Source organism: Pan troglodytes, chromosome 1, assembly GCF_028858775.2.
Source record: "Pan troglodytes isolate AG18354 chromosome 1, NHGRI_mPanTro3-v2.0_pri, whole genome shotgun sequence".
NCBI lineage: Eukaryota > Metazoa > Chordata > Mammalia > Primates > Hominidae > Pan > Pan troglodytes.
The window spans coordinates 153,845,815-153,862,541 of record NC_072398.2 but is presented as its reverse complement, the minus strand read 5'-3'; the positions used below and the strand labels follow the sequence as shown (position 1 = coordinate 153,862,541).

Below are 16,727 nucleotides of genomic sequence, written 5' to 3'. Positions count from 1 at the left end.
ACCACACTGCCAGCAATCCTTGTCATCCCTATTCAGGAAAGCAGTACAAGGAAACACAAAGAAGAACTCAGGATACAAATTCAAAAGGAAAAAAAGTAAAATGCCAAACAGGAATAACAGATAGAAGATTGGAGAAAAAAATGACAGATAAAATAAAGCAGAGATAAAGTTGAAAGTCCCAAGAATACTGAAGATCTCTTGGGTATTCCTGTATGAACAACTTGATGGGCTTTCTTAGGTACCAGCAGAAGAAAACATTTAAGAGTATAGTCAAATGGGCCTGGGAAACACTAAATAATATTACCCTATTCTTTGCTGCCAAAATAAACATACTTCCCCTTATTATGAAGTCACTCCTTTCTTTTAAGAATTTTTATCATATCAATCTGATCTCCTTAGCTCACGTAACACAATGACCCACAGGTCCCATATTACTCAGTTTAATTTTCAATAATCTCCTTCAATTACAGAATGTCCTCACTCTAGCCAGGCCATTATCAAAGATAAGAATCATCTATTATTCCAACTTCTGTGTATCTGCACATATTCTATTTCCTTCGTGTATGCTATACCTCTCTTCCTTCAAACCATCCTTCCTTCAACCCATTATCAAAGAAAAGGATCATCCATTATTCCAACTTCCATGTGTCTGCGGGTATTTTATTTCCCTAGAGTATGCTATACTTCTTCTCTTCCTTCAAACCTGTACTTACTTTTCCAAGAAAAAGTTATGACTAATCTCACTATATTTAAAGGAACCATACAAATGTGCATTGTTATCATGTCCTTTCATTTATTTAGTAGATATTCAGTGAGCATCTACAAATAAACCAGGTACTGTAATTAAGTTCTGTGGAGTGTAAGATGAATATAACATGGTCCTTACACCTCGCATTCAAGAAGCTCAAAGCCTTGAGGAAACATCACAAATATAAACAATTACAGTGCAATACTAAAAGTATAATAAAGGTACATGGCAAGAGTTATATGTTCACAAAGGAAAAAAAATTACCTGGAGGATCCAGACATTTCACATAACAAGTAATGCTTTATAAATGTGCTCTTCAACTGTCACCAATGACACTATAAATTTTTAAGGGGCTAACACCAGGTCTTCAAATTTTGCTACTCCTAAAGCAACTAACATAGTACTGTGAATACAGCTGATACTCAACAAACTTTACTATACACATATACTCTAATAGAAAATAGGTATTATTATACAATTGAGCTAGAGATAGGTTAAGTCACTGCCCCAGTAAACTGCCAGAAAATGAATCATTCTTATTGAATAAGATTACAATAGTCATCATTAAATCTTAAAAATAAAGGTGGTAGGGTAAGATGAGGTATTAGTGAGGAATGTTTATTAAAAACTAAACAGCAATTAAGAGCAATAAAAAAATTAGTTTCCTTAATCTTTCCTGTATAATCAATAGAAGTATTTTTTAAACAATCATTAGATATTCAATGTGCAAGGTACATATATTTAAACTTTCAAGATAGCATGTCATGCCTTACATAAATTATAAAATGTACAATCCAAAAATGAGAACTTTCAAATTGAAGTAATTGAAACTTAGGTGACTATAATTTTTTTACAGTTAAAGTAGCATTATCACAAGTTTTAATATTCAAATTCATATCAAGATTTAATAAACATCAACATATATAATCTTCAAAACAAAGTTAGAAAGTAGTTGATATAGTTTGGCTATGTCCCCACCCAAATCTCATCTTGAATTACAGCTCCCATAAGTCCCACATATTATGGGACGGACTTGGTAGGAGGTAACTGAATCATAGGGGCAAATCTTTCCCATGCTGTTCTCATGACTGAATAAGTCTCACAGATCTGATGGTTTTATAGCGGACAGTTCCCCTGCACATGCTCTCTTGACTGCCACCATGTAAGATGTGCCCTTACACCTCCTTTGCCTTCCACAATGATTGTGAGGCCTCTCCAGCCATGTGGAACTATAAGCCCATTAAACCTCTTTTTTGTTATGTTTGTTTGTTTGTTTGTATTGAGACAGAGTCTCACTCTGTCACCCAGGCTGGAGTGCAGTGGCACAACCTCAGCTCACTGCAACCTCTGCCTCCCAGGTTCAAGTGATGCTTCTGCCTCAGCCTCCCGAGTAGCTGGGATTACAGGCATGTGCCACCATGCCCAGCTAATTTTTGTATTTTTAGTAGAGACGGGGTTTCACCATGTTGGCCAGGCTGGTCTAGAACTCCTGACCTCAAGTAATCCGCCCACCTCAACCTCCCAAAGTGCTGGGATTACAGGCATGAGCCACTGAGCCCAGCCTAAATCTCTCTCTTTTTTTTTTTTAATAAATTACCCAGTCTCAGGTATTTCTTCATAGCAGTATGAAAATGGACAAATACAGTAAATTGGTACCAGCAGAGTGGGTTACTGCTATTAAGATACCTGAAAATGTGGAAGTAACTTTGGTACTGGGTAACAGGCAGATGTTGGAACAGTATGGAGGGCTCAGAAGAAAACAGGAAGATGTGAAAAAGTCTGGAGCTTCTTAGAGACTTGTTGAATGGTTTTAACCAAAAAGTCCAGGCTGAGGTAGACTCAGATGGAGATGAGGAACTACTGGGAATTGGAGCAAAGGTGATTCTTGCTATGCTTTAGCAAGGAGACTGGCAGTATTTTGCCCCTGCCCTAGAGATCTGTGGAACTTCGAAATTGAGGGAGATGATTTAGGGTATCTGGTGGAAGAAATTTCTAAGCAGCAAAGCGTTCAAGAGGAGACTTGGGTGCTGTTAAAATCATTCAAGTTTATGTATTCATGAAGATATGGTTTGGAATTGGACCTTATATTTAAAAGGGAAGCAGAGCATAAAAGTTCAGAAAATTTGCATCCTGACAATGCAATAAAAAATAAAAACCCATTTTCTGAGGAGAAATTCAAGCCTACTGCAGAAATTTGCTAAGTAATGAGGAGCCAAATGTTAATTGCCAAGACAATGGGGAAAATGTCTCCAGGGCATGTCAGAGACCTTCACAGCAGCCCCTCCCATCACAGGCCCTGAGGCCTGTGGATAAAATGATTTTGTGGGCTGGGCCTAGGACCCCCTGCACTGTGCAGTCTAGGGACTTCATGTCCTGTGTCCCAGCCACTCCAGCTGTGGCTAAAATGGGCCAAAGGACATCTTGGCCCATAGCTTCAGAGGGTGTAAGCTCCAAGCCTGGGCAGCTTACACGTGGTGTTAAGCCTGAAGGTGCACAGAAGTCAAGAACTCAGGTTTAAGAACCTCCACCTAGATTTCAGAGGATGTATGGAAATGCCTAGATGTCCAGGCAGAAGTTTGCTGCAGGGGAAGGCCCTCATGGAGAACCTCTGCTAGGGCAGTGCAGAAGGAAAATGTGGGGTTGGAGCCCCCACACAGAGTCCCCAGTGGGGTACTGCCTAGTGGAGCTGTGAGAAGAGGGCCACCGTCCTCCAGGTCCCAGAATGGTAGATCCACTGACAGCTTCCACTGTGTACCTGGAAAAGCCACAGACTCTCAATGCCAGCCCGTAAAAGCAAACAGGATGGGGGCCGTATCCTGCAAAGCCACAAGGGCAAAGCTGCCCAAGGCCATGGGAGCCCCCGTCTTTCATATGTGACCTGGATGTGAGACACGGAGTCAAAGGAGATCATTTTGGAACTTTAAGGTTTAATGACTGCCCTACTGGATTTCTACATGGGGCCTGTAGTGCCTTCGTTTTGGCCAATTTCTCCCAAGTGGAACAGGTGTATTTACCCAATGCCTGTACCCTCATTGTATCTAGGAAGTAACTAACTTGCTTTTGATTTTGCAGGCTCACAGGCAGAAGGGACTTGTCTTGTCTCAGATGAGACTTTGGACTGTGGACTTTGAGTTAATGACGAAATGAGTTAAGACTTTGGGGGACTGTTGGGAAGGCACGATTGGTTTTGAAATACGAGAATAGGAGCTCTGGGAGGGGCCAGAGGCAGAATGATATAATTTGGCTGTGTCCTCACTCAAATCTCATCTTGAATTGTAGCTCCCATAATTCCCACATGTCATGGTAGGGACTCGGTAGGAGGTAATTTAATCATGCGGGGCAGTTACTCTCATGCTATTCTCATGATAGTGAGTTCTCATGAGATCTGATGGTTGTATAAAGTGCAATTCCCCTGCACACGCTCTCTTGCCTGCCACCACGTAAGATGTGCCTTTGCTCCTCCTTCACCTTCTGCCATGATTATGAAGCCTCCTCAGCCATGTGAAACTGTAAGTCCATTAATCTTCTTTTTCTTTATAAATTACCCAGGCCCAGGTATTTCTTCATAGCAGTATGAAAATGAACTAATACAGTAGTTCTATCAAATTTCACAGCCTATAGCAGTGGGCTTCAGAATCTGAGAATTTACCTAAAAGATTTATATATAATTAAAGTGATCAATGCAAAGCTGCTTGGCTGAAGTGCTAGAGGACAGAGCCCTGTCTACTCAGTCTCGCCTTCATTCTAAGTCCCATGAAAGCAGGAACGGCATCTGCCTCTTTCATTAGGAACAGCCTGTGCTTGGCACTTAGCAAACACTCAAGAAACATTTATGAAAGAATAAACAGACTATAAATTAATGGAGAAAAGAATGAAAGTCATTGACACATAGTAAATTATCCAGTCTAGAATTGTTGTTTCAAGCTTTTTGTTATGCCTACTTTCAACAGCAACTTCAAAGTAGATTTAATGAAAAGAATCAGCACAAAAAAATTCAGGAAAAAATCTAAATTAAATTCAACAAGCCTTGTCAAATGACTATATTATAAATTGTAGGGCCCACAAAAATATGTAAGAAAACGTCTCTCTTTTCCAAGAGTTTCCCATTCAGTGAGAAAGACTTACATTCAATTAGTAAGGTCAATAAAAGACTGTGGTAAATGTTACCAAGGAGAAATAAAGGTCTATGGAGGCTCTGAAAAAAAACAAGAAATTCCCACAGGGAAGAATTCGGGGAGACTTCCTGAAGGAGATACAATCTGAGGTGGCCCCTGAAGAATATGTAGAATTTCAAAAGTTGAATCTAAAAAAAGTACATTTCTGGTAAGGAAAAGAAAATGAGTAAATAAAGGAAAACATCAGGCCTCTTGTAGAGAGACAGAGAAATACTAATATACAGGTAAAAGGTAGATATCAAATAGTTTTAAAAGCTATAATTCAACACATAAAACAAGATCCTCTAGGAGTGCAGGGAATAATACACTTCTTTTCACATTAAGGTTAGCATACCTATGTGCTATAATCAAATCAAGTGAATACTTACAAGGTCATTCATATTAGTTTGGCTAGCTGGGTTAATTTCTTCCAAAAATTCCAAGACATAAAATGTGTATCTATCCATAAGATGGACTCCAATTGCAGGATCAGGTTGATGCTATGAAAAGGGGGAAAAAAAGTATTTCTAACAGTATCATTATAACAAAATGTTTTAAATGTAACCAAAATTTCCTTCTAATGTATTAGTCTAAGAAAGAACAGATACATTCATTAAGCATTTAATTGGTTTCAGAAATAGCTGCACATTCCAAAGACACAGTTTACAAATGGGGAAAATGCACATACCGAGAGTGAATCTTCTCCCACTTGACTACTAGCTAGAGCCATTATGTTAGGAGAATAAAATCGCTCATACATGGATGCTCCTTGGCAAGTATCAATAATAAACAGTAGCTCATTGTAGCTGAAAGAAAAATGATAACATCTTTGACAAGGATCATGCTGTAAATCATACACTAATATTTCTACAATACTTTCGTAAGATGTTTAAATCATATCTTAGTCATTTCATTAGCTAAAAGTTTTCAGCAGAATTCCCAACAGAAATTTGACCTCAGAAAAGTTAAAGGTATAAATTTGTCCAAGGAAACCACAGCGAGTCTTACTGTGCCCAAGGTGGCTGCCCCAGCTCTTTTCCCTCTTCCTTGTCTATGCCATATAATTCAGAATCTAAATGAATATTCCATTCAACAAGCACTTATTTGGCACCCATGCTGTCGTAGACATTGAGCTAGGTTCAGAAAAAGAAGTATGACTTAGTAACTATACTCAAAGAGCATAAACTCTAAGTGGAACACAGACAAACATACAACTACATTGGAACGTGATGAGTACTATAAATATATATTGAGTGCCTACAATGTGCCTGATATTATGCTGGAGATACAATAGTCCCTGCCCTCATATAGCCTAGAGTCTAACAAAATCAAAGTGTTGAATGAACACTGAGAAAGGACTAAGGAGAACTGCAAAGAAAAGCAGATCGGAGAAAGGTGATGCCCAATATGGACAATGAAGGATGTTATTTTGTTTTACAGAGAAAAGAAGATGACATTCCAGCAGAGAGAAAAGCACATACTGTAAAAAAGTATAAGTGCTTGGGAACAGATCTGTGTAGCTAGGATTTAAAGTAAATTTGGGAGAATGGAGGGAAATTGGTTTCAAAAAGGTAGAATAGGTTCAATTTGTAAAGGATACCATATGAAGTCTGGATCTTATCCTATAAGTTTGGAGAAACCATGAAAGGTTTTTGTTTTTGTTGTTGTTTTAATGAAAGAATAATATAATCAGGTATCCATTGCACAATAAGCTGGCTAGCTGGCAAAAGTTAAAGTAGAGAGGAGACATATTTTCTGGGAAGTTTTTCTCAGACACTGGGTCTAGGTAAACAGCTAACATGGAACCTAGAAAACAAAGCATTGAATCTTGAACCACACACAGTATCATCGAAGAAAGTGACAGGAGACACAATTAATATGACACATTTGTTCTGTGGCAAAATATGTGGAGGCCCCTATGCATTAGAAACACCCAAAGTTAGGAGAGGTTGTGGAGCAAACAAGAGAGCAAGCTCTAGGACTGAACCATTTGGGCATGAATCCTAGCTGTGTCAAGTTTGGCAAGTTACTACTAGCTGTGTAAAGTTCCGCAAGTTATTTAATCTTTCTGTGCCTCAGTTCACTCACTTGTAAAAAGGGAATAATAATAGTATCTACCCCATAGAGTTGCAAAATTAAATGAAACAATAGATGTAAAATATAGCATGCAGCCCCCAGTATGCATTCTATAACTGTAAGCTATGAATAAGACATAATCAGTGCCTAGTAAAAGCTTCCTCTTCAACACTTCCACACATTGCTTATGCTTTTATTTTAACATTACAGTATTTATTTTGTAGCATCATTGTATACATATTTCTCTTTTCCATTAGATTGTAAACACTTTGAAGGCAGAATAAGCATCATATTCCACTTTCTGCCATAGGAACGGAAGATAGCCTATAAGTGTTTATTGAAAGTAATCAAGTTAAAAGTTTTTTCACTTACAGTCATATGCATGACAGCTTCCAGCTAAAGAGATGCTTAGCAAGGGTTACTAACAATCATCCTTAATGTGAGTTGTTACAAATTTTATGCTAATCATAATTTCAGCGATTTTTTTTTCCATAGAAGAAATATGTCTATCACATTAGGGGCCAAAGAACGAGCTAGAAAGAATAGGTACAAGTTGAAAAATAAACAGATGTTCATAATCTCCATAATAATAGCTAACTTGGTTGGAGGGACACTTATTTCCTCTAAAAAAGATGCTAAATAACAAGAGATGGAATCTTAAAAGGTTAACTATTTCATGTCATAGAATAACTCTCAGTTTTTCTTTTAAAAACAACCCAGTTCAGAGGAAATAACAAATGTAAATTTAAAAGAGTCAAAGAAATTGTCAAAATAAGTTAAAAATCTTAAAAAATAAAAATTACAAACCTACGAACCATGTGAAAATTAGGTATGAATATAGCTTATGAAAAGAAGTAATTTGCTAATTACCGTCTTTTCTGCCACATTTGTTCAAAAGCATCCGCAAGTTCTATGTTGGTAATTTCTTCAGAATCTTGAAATTTTAAGAAACCATTTCCACCATGTCCTTGTATAAAGAGTAAAAAAGATCAATAGATTTTTTAATGCAAACTGCATATATCTAGATATATACATTTACTTCATTCATTACATTTTGACATCACTTGTTATTTTATACTCTAAAATGTATACCATGAAAACAAACAAATTGAATTTTCTACTATGCCAATTAAAAAGAGAATGATAGACTATATAAAATAGCAGATATAATATCTTTAATAGGGTTTCTAATATTCAATTACAGAAACCTATATTTATGCTCTTCCACTGGCTCCATTATTTATCAGAAATGAGTTTCCATTCACAAAAATGTTTCAAATACCAGGCAAACATTTTTGATGAGAAAGAAGCTGAAGACATTAGCTAGTCCCACATTTTTACTACAAGAGGTGGAGCAGAAGATTGTGCTATCTGTATGCAATCTAGAGGCAGGTTGCCTGGATTCAAATGGTAGCTATGCCATGTTAGTTTAGGAAAATAATTTAATATTTCTATGCTTCAGTTTCCTCAGCCATAAAGTGAGAAATGTATCTGCAACACTATCATTAGCTTACTTATACAGTTGCTTTGCACAGGTTTTTAAAAGGTACTTTCAACTGGGCATGAAAGTAGAAAAAAAAAAAAAACTAGTCTCCCCACCTTCCTCTTGGATACATGCAGCCCTGCGGGCTTCCAAGTGGTTAGTTGACTATGCCTTTGTGGGAGAAAAAAGTATCCCTCCCTTCCATTAGAATACAACCCTGTGGTAGGGCAGATCGCTTAGTAAGTGTAAGCACATACTAGATTTCAGTTCCCACTTAACCCCCTGGCCAGATTCTTGGGTGCACTATACAACCCACACAACCACATACAGCAACCTTGAATATCGGCACCTAAGTCAATGCACTGCTGTGAGAATGAAATGAGTTAATAGCCACAATGACTTAGAATACTGCCTGATGTATACTATGCCTCCATAAATATTATTATCATATTATCATAATTATCAACGTTTTTATTCTCTTACAGACCCTGGCAACCTTCTACAAAAGATCAGGTAGTAAATATTTTTGGCTTGTGAGCCATATTGTCTGTAGCACAACTACTGAACTCTGCTGTGGTAGTATGGAAGCAGTCACAGAAACCGTGTAAACCAAATGGATGCAACTGTGTTTCAACAAAACTTCCAAAACAGGCAGCCAGTTCACAGGCCATAGTTTATCAAATCCTATCTTCAACTACTGGAATTTGTTCCAAGCCTGCAGTTATCCTGAAAGAGTTAGGATAACAGAATCAGGAAACAAACAAAAAATAATAATAATAAATCCTTTAGTTTAGTACATCAAATAAAGCTAAGCTACAAAAAACTGCACTTCATCTTGTTTGCCATAAAAGCTTGAAAATTCCTTGTAATTTTCAGATAAAGTAAAATACAATTTTTCCTGGCTTCATTAACTCTATTGAGTTAATTTTTAAAGTTTATAAATTAAGTCTTGAAAGTTATTAATAAATGCAACACGATAGAAAAAAGCCACTAAGTAGGGGTCATTAACTATCTTGACATGTGATATCTAAGAATCATTCTGCACCTGCTTTATCATCAGTTGAATGGAATGCCCTCCAAAAAATTTATAGAACATCTTTTGATTAACATCCATATTTACCGAATACTACTACAAGACAGGCAACTGGTGATAAAAAAAAAAAAGCAAGAAATATATAATCAATAACATCTTGGAATTCAAAATACAGTGAAGGTAACAGATATCCAAACAATAAAGTAATGGTAAGTTAAATGCTATGGAAGAAACTAAAAATTAACATGGGCATGCACAGAGGAAAGTCCAGACCAGCCAAGGAGAAGAGAAATATCTTTAGATAAGAAAAATGTAAGCTGTGTTATTCATACCTATTCTGAAGGAGAAAGCAGAAACTATTAATAATAACACTGGGACAACAGGTGTAAACTACAACTGTCCCAGGTAATTGGAAACATCAGTCACCCTAGACTTAGAAAGGAAGTCATGGAAGGAAGTGACTCCTGAGCTAAAACTAAAACCATATGGAATAATCAAGCAGGCAAAGTGGACTGAAAAGACGTCATAAGCAAATGCAAGAGCTTAAACAAATGTTTGAAGGACAGAACATTCAAGCTTGGAAGAGAATTAGAAAAAGTATTAAGAACTAAGACAAACTAAATAATACAGCTAAATCATTACATATATTATTATGTGTAATACATATGATAACTATATTATATTATGGTACACTTTATCTCCAATATTCCTCAAAGTATAATCAAAAGACTACTGTATCTCATATCTGAGGAGTATATCCACAATGCAATTTCATGAATCCCAGCCCAGATGAAAACTAAGTAAGAATTCTAAAATAAGGCCTAAGTATCTACAGTTGGTAATCTTCATGTACAGCAAAATTTGAGATGGAAAACCATTATAAAGTTTTAAGCAGAAGAGGGACAGATTTGCAATTTCTATTAGACACTTTCACAGGATGATTACCAGGAGAACAAAACTGAAGGATGCTATAGCAGGATACCAAGCAAAAGGTGCTAAGTTTACCAAGTCAATAGTAAAAAAATATAGAGATAAGAAAATCAGGAACAGCACAAAATGTTATACTGTTTTCAGATATCATCTCAAATAGTTCTACATCATGGAAAATATAACTACATGAGAAACCATGTTAACCAAAAATCATTTCACGTGTTTAAATTTCTTTCCATTTGCCTTTCTTTTCAAAGAGTTTCAATATATTCTACTATAAAAACTCGAAATTATGAAATTACCTGTCATATAAATTAGAATATTGCTTCTGTCATCAGAAAGAAGACGTTTTGACCGAGGAGTACTAGGTGGGATCCTCCCAGTTAATACCCGTAAAAAATTCTCCACAGTTACCTAAGGGGGAAAAAAACAAGAAAAATCAGATGAGATAAAACCTGGGAAATCTTGACAAATTATTTTTTACTTTCAAAAATGTTCATTGTTCTTTCTCCATATATTACTCAGCATCAACTGAAAATAAAACACCCAAAAATTATATAACTCAATTAAAATATATTCATTTAAACATATACCTCCAAGTAACTTTGTTACTATTTTTAAAAGTACTGAAAACTAACAAAGAAGGCAGGCCATGGTGGCTCATGCCTATAAACTCAGCACTTTGTGAGGCAGGGCAAGAGGACTGCTTGTGGGCAGGAGTTCAAGATCAGCCTAAGCAACATAGTGAGACCCCATTTCTACGCACACACACAAAAAATGTTTAAAATAGCCAGGTATGGTAACATGCTCCTGTAGTTCTAGTTACTCAGAAGGCTGAGGCAGAAGGCTCATTTGAGCCCAGGAGTTCACCACTGCACTCCAGCCTGGGCAAGAGAGCAAGACTATGTCTCTTAGAAAAAAACAAAAACAAAAACAAGCAAAGTAAAACTACCTTGGAGAAAAATAAGTTCTGAATTTAAAACTTTAAATGCTATGTGAAGTGCTGCCTTTAAAAACTACTAAAAAGCTGCAAAATTATTTATCTGGCTGGGCATGATGGCTCACACCTGTAATTCCAACTTCTCAGGAGGCTGAGGCAGGAGGATCACCTGAGGCCAAGTGTTCAAAAACAGCCTGGACAACCTAGTAAGACCCTCATCTCTGGAAAAATAAAATAAATTAGCCAGGCAAGGTGGTGCACACCTGTAGTCCCTGCTACTCAGGAGGCTGAGGCAGGAGGATCACTTGAGCCCAGGAGTTCAAGGCTACAGTGAGCTATGACATGGCCACTATACTCCTACCTGGGTGACAGAGCAAGACTCCAGCTCTAGCAAAATAAAAAATAAAAATTATTAATCCCTCTGCATAGGCAATTCTGTGGGAAGATACAAAATATAAGAATTTTTAAATAAATTCAACTACATTATTGCAGCTAATCTGTACAACTACTTAGTCAATTACAGATTAACCATGAAATAAAATAGTTCCATGTTCACTACCTGGGTGACAGGCTCAATCATACCCCAAACCTCAGCATCACACAATATACCTTTGTAACAAACCTGCACATATATCCCCTGAATTTAAAATAAAGGTTGAAAAAGAAAAAAAAAAGTTCCATATATATTTCCCCAAAATTACGTATCTTTAGTTTTTGAATGCACTTTGTTGCTCAGATTTTGTTAGTGGTATCTTTAACATGTAAAAAATTCATAACACTTTAAACGAGATTTTCCCAATCTAGAATTTCTATCCCTCTGGGATTCTTTGAAGGCATATTTAAAGTTATAGAGAGTAAAACACTGATTTAAAGCCAACAGCTGAGTCATATATTATGCATATCTACATTTAAAAAGTAGAAAATCTATCCAGTTTCCTTGTTCAACTATTTCCTAGAACATGAGTGTATAAATTGTATGTATACACATTTGTGTGTGTGTAAACTGTTTGATTTACATTTTTCCTGCAAGACAGCAAAATGCTAATTGTTTTAACAGGAATTCTTGTTGGCCAACAAGGAAGGAAAATGTTTGGCCTATATTTTCCTAAAATATGACTAAATAAACAAGTAAAAGGTTAAACATACATATTTAATTCAATGAGCCAACATTTTTGAGTGCCTAACACCAGGCTCTAGGTACTTGCCAGCTATATGATACATGAGACACAGGCCCTCTTAGCTTACAGTCTAGGAGGAGATAGATATGCTTTTAAAATTGCTTCAAAAGTGGTCTAGGAACACATAGGAAATTGTGTCTTACTTTTGGTAGGCTTGGTAAAAGGGGAAGGATTATCTAAGAAGACTTCATAAAAGAAGACTTCAAATATTAAGCGTATTCACAATCTTTTATATTTAAAATGAAGTTTCAAAGGGAGAAAATACAGTATAATACCATTTTTTATATTTACATTTTTATTTCTTATCACATATTCATAAAAAACACTGGAAGTATATTGAAACTATAGTCACTATAGTTTTTCCACAATTAATACAATTACTAAAACTAATAAACTTGGAATTTTAGGTCAAATATGAAAAATACACGTTTACTATAAAATATATTTACTGTAAAAGAAAGTTGACACAGGAAACCTCACTATAATACTCTAACATTGAAGCCAATATAAAGTTTTTCTGTCCTAGATAAAAACATAAAATGTTCATGTTTTAATATTTTACTTATATATCATTGCCTTAATATGAACTTCAGAGAAGTTACATCAAGGCTTCAGTGACAATTAAGTTTAAAGAAAAATAATAAGACAATTTTATTCTGCCATTGTTTTAGAGCTTAAAAGTAACAATGCCATTTTAAAAATGTGGCTAGATTAAAGAATTTACCTCATAACTTCTATAATCCACTTCCACATCATCTCCATACACATTTAGTTCCATATTCTTGTGACTAAACACTGTAGCTGGTTTGGGATTTCTAGGATTACAGGCCATATCATCTGCAAGCATTAGGACAATGTGACTAGGAAAAAAAAATCCAGTAAATATATAATTTAGATAAAAGGAAAAAGTTAAACACAAATTTATTTATATCATGTAGCTATTGTGTTCATTTTTCTCCTCCTTAAAAAAAAATTTTCAACTACATAGTTGAAGGCACTTTAATTATTTTTTTCATATCCTTGTGTACTATATATTTTAAAGTAGAGAAATTAGTGCAATCTGGCATAAAGTTATGAAGGCACTTTAATTATTTTTTTCATATCCTTGTGTGCTATACATTTTAAAGTAGAGAAATTGGCGCAATCTGGCATAAACTTATGAACAGAATTTCAAGTTACAATGTTTTTCCGAACAATGTATACTTTATGCCACATAGCAAAGGGAAGCTAAAGAAACTGTCTTCCTTAAGCATCAAAAATATTTTTTAGTAAAATTTTACATTCTCAAGACTTACAGAGTCCACATTAAACTATGATGTCCCAAAGAATTTAACTTTCAGAATCCCAAATGCTTGAGTATAAAAACATGCAACTGATCAGCAAGTACAATCAGTTTAGCACAAGAGCACACCTCCAAGCCAATCACTCCTCACAAGATCCACAAATCCACTCCATTTCCCTAACACCAGCAACCACCATCTTCTGGCTAGATGCTGGAATAGCTCCCTACCTGGCATCCTGCTTCTACTCTCACCCTCTTTCAGTTCATTCTCCTAATAGCCCCCAGAGTGATCTTCCTTAAATAAGTCAAATTATTAAATGTTCCCACTTAAAAGTTTCCAAGGACTCCCCATTATATCTTCTTTTATTTTTATTTTTTGTTCACCTGCAGTTCCATGCATCCCCATTGCATTTAGAGAGAAACTGCAACTCCTTACATCATCTAAAAGGTTCATATAATCTGGTCTCTGTCTCTCCAACTTCAGCCTCTACCACCCACATTCTCTATGGTACCTCCACACTGGCCTTTCTGTTCTTAGAATATGCGAAGCCTTTCCCACTTAAGTGGCTACTGACCAAATTTAGACTTCACTCCTCCCAGATCTTCATATAATTCCAGCCTTAGCTATGGTACTCTATCTTATTGTGTGTTTTATTTTCTTCAGGACATCTATGAATCTGAAATCCCCATCATCTCCTATCACCACCACCCCCATTAGAATATAAGCTCTCTGAGGGCAGGGGCTATATCTGTCCTGTTCACCACTGTATCACTCATACTACATACTAGGGCCTGACATACAGTATGTACTCAGTAAATAATTTTAAGTGAATGAAATGTTTTAATTTTTGCATATAATTTCTTTAGAAGGAAATAAAATCTCTCTTTGATACTTCTCATCTTCACTCTACCATTAAAACTGGCGAGTAACAATCAGGAAATTCTCCATTCTACCATATCTTGAGTTTCCCAAGCATAAGGGAAAAATTAATGTGGCATACGTAATTAGTTTGGCAGGAGACAGCAAGAAGAAAATGTTCTGCTACATATGTTCCAAATACATTAAAGTTCAAAACTGAAACATTATTTTTCTTGAAAATTGGCTAGATTTCTACTTTGAAAGTGTTCCAACCCTGTCACGTTCAAAGATCAGATCTTCAGCTGTTACTGATTCATTTTCACAGAATAGTGAGTCATTCCTCTTAAAACAGAAAATACATCTTCTCTTTTTTAAAACTTGAGATCATTAATTTACATTAAATAAATATCAATCATATATTCCTTTGTTAAACAAGACTGAATTGACCTCCAAATGTCAATATAAAAATGAATATTTCTGGCCGGGCACAGTGGCTCACGCCTGTAATCCCAGCACTTTGGGAGGCTGAGGTGGGCGGATCACGAGGTCAGGAGATCGAGACCATCCTGGTTAACACAGTGAAACCCTGTCTCTACTAAAAATACAAAAAAATTAGCCGGGCATGGTGGCGGGCGCCTGTAGTCCCAGCTACTCCAGAGGCTGAGGCAGGAGAATGGCATGAACCCAGGAGGCGGAGCTTGCAGTGAGCCGACATCGCGTCACTGCACTCCAGCCTGGGCAACAGAGCAAGACTCCACCTCAAAAAAAAAAAAAAAAAAAAGAATATTTCTTTAGGCTATGTTTTCTGTTTAGGGTTAATTTCACTCTATGAAACTAAATAATTATTCAATAGCTATATAATGTCAATATCAATCAGAAAGAAGTACTAACTTCAACTTAAAATCATAAATGTAATCAACATTTCTCTTAGAGATAATTTTAAGCCTCAATATAAGTACTATGACCTGTTAACATAATCAATATATTATAAAACACTGTACTTGGAATAATACGGAAAAAGAGAAGTTGGGAAACAGAATGGATTTCAAACGTTTTGAAGTCCAACCACATATTCTAATTCACTGTTTCTAAAACTTAAGAAATCTACAGAACTCTTTTCTAGAGAAAAAAATAATTCTCACTTGATCCAAGTGTTAAATTATTTATATAACAGTACTTAAGCATATAAATGCAAACAAACTACGTAGGCTTATAGTTCTTACAAAACTATGAAATCAAGAGAAAATTATAAATTAAATTCTAACAAAACTAGCAAACTAATAATACTCTAAAAACATTAATCTCATTGAAGATGACATTATTTTCCAAAAACTAAATGCCTGCTGCTGTGTTTAACAGAAGAGCTTCAAGTCTGGTTCTACATTTAATTTTTTTTTTTTTTATTTTTTTTATTTTGACATCCTTAATTGTTTAAGCAAACTAAAACGGCCTGATAAGGACTCCATACTTCCATATTTGAGTCCTTGTGGACAAACCACAACCTAACTTAATAGGTAGACAAGATTGAAAACCCAATTTGGGAGTATGCACCTGTAACAATGACTGAGTCTTGGCCAATCCCAGCAGCCATACTTCAACCACCCATATACTGCCAAGTGCTCAAACTGTGTTCAGATAAGTAAAATGCCAACCTGTAACCAATCCAGTTGTTTCTGTATCTCACTTCCAATTTCTGTACCTCACTTCGCTTTTTTTGTCTCTAATCTTCTTCCGCCATGTGGCTGCATTGGAGTCTCTCTGAATCTGCTGTGATTCTGGGGGCTTGCCAATTAGTGAATTGACAGCAACTGACCTGGGTGCAGGATCAAATTTGATCCAGTAATTAACTGGCTTGAATCCAGTTAGAGGCTTCTTACATCTGAATGGGTCAGAAAGAAACTGGTAGTAAGTGGTAATATTGCAGGGGCTATAAAATTTGGCTTTTAAAAATTCGCAGGGGCCAGGGGTGGTGGCTCACACCTGTAATGCCAGCATGTTGGGAGGCGGAGGAGGGCGGATCACGAGGTCAGGAGATTGAGACCAT

The 16,727-nt window shown here is 36.1% G+C and overlaps 1 protein-coding gene across 1 annotated transcript in view; it reads right to left on the bottom strand.

Moving 5' to 3' along the window:
- The window catches only part of PIGK (phosphatidylinositol glycan anchor biosynthesis class K), a 130,042-nt gene that overhangs the window by 66,618 nt on the left and 46,697 nt on the right, over window positions 1-16,727 (bottom strand). Inside the window, exons 4-8 of the mRNA XM_001168438.7 lie at window positions 13,267-13,402; window positions 10,727-10,838; window positions 7,849-7,945; window positions 5,591-5,708; window positions 5,292-5,402 (exon numbers count right to left, since the gene is read on the bottom strand). Of these exons, the coding sequence (XP_001168438.1) occupies window positions 5,292-5,402; window positions 5,591-5,708; window positions 7,849-7,945; window positions 10,727-10,838; window positions 13,267-13,402 (574 nt within the window). The remainder of the gene's footprint in view (window positions 1-5,291; window positions 5,403-5,590; window positions 5,709-7,848; window positions 7,946-10,726; window positions 10,839-13,266; window positions 13,403-16,727) is intronic.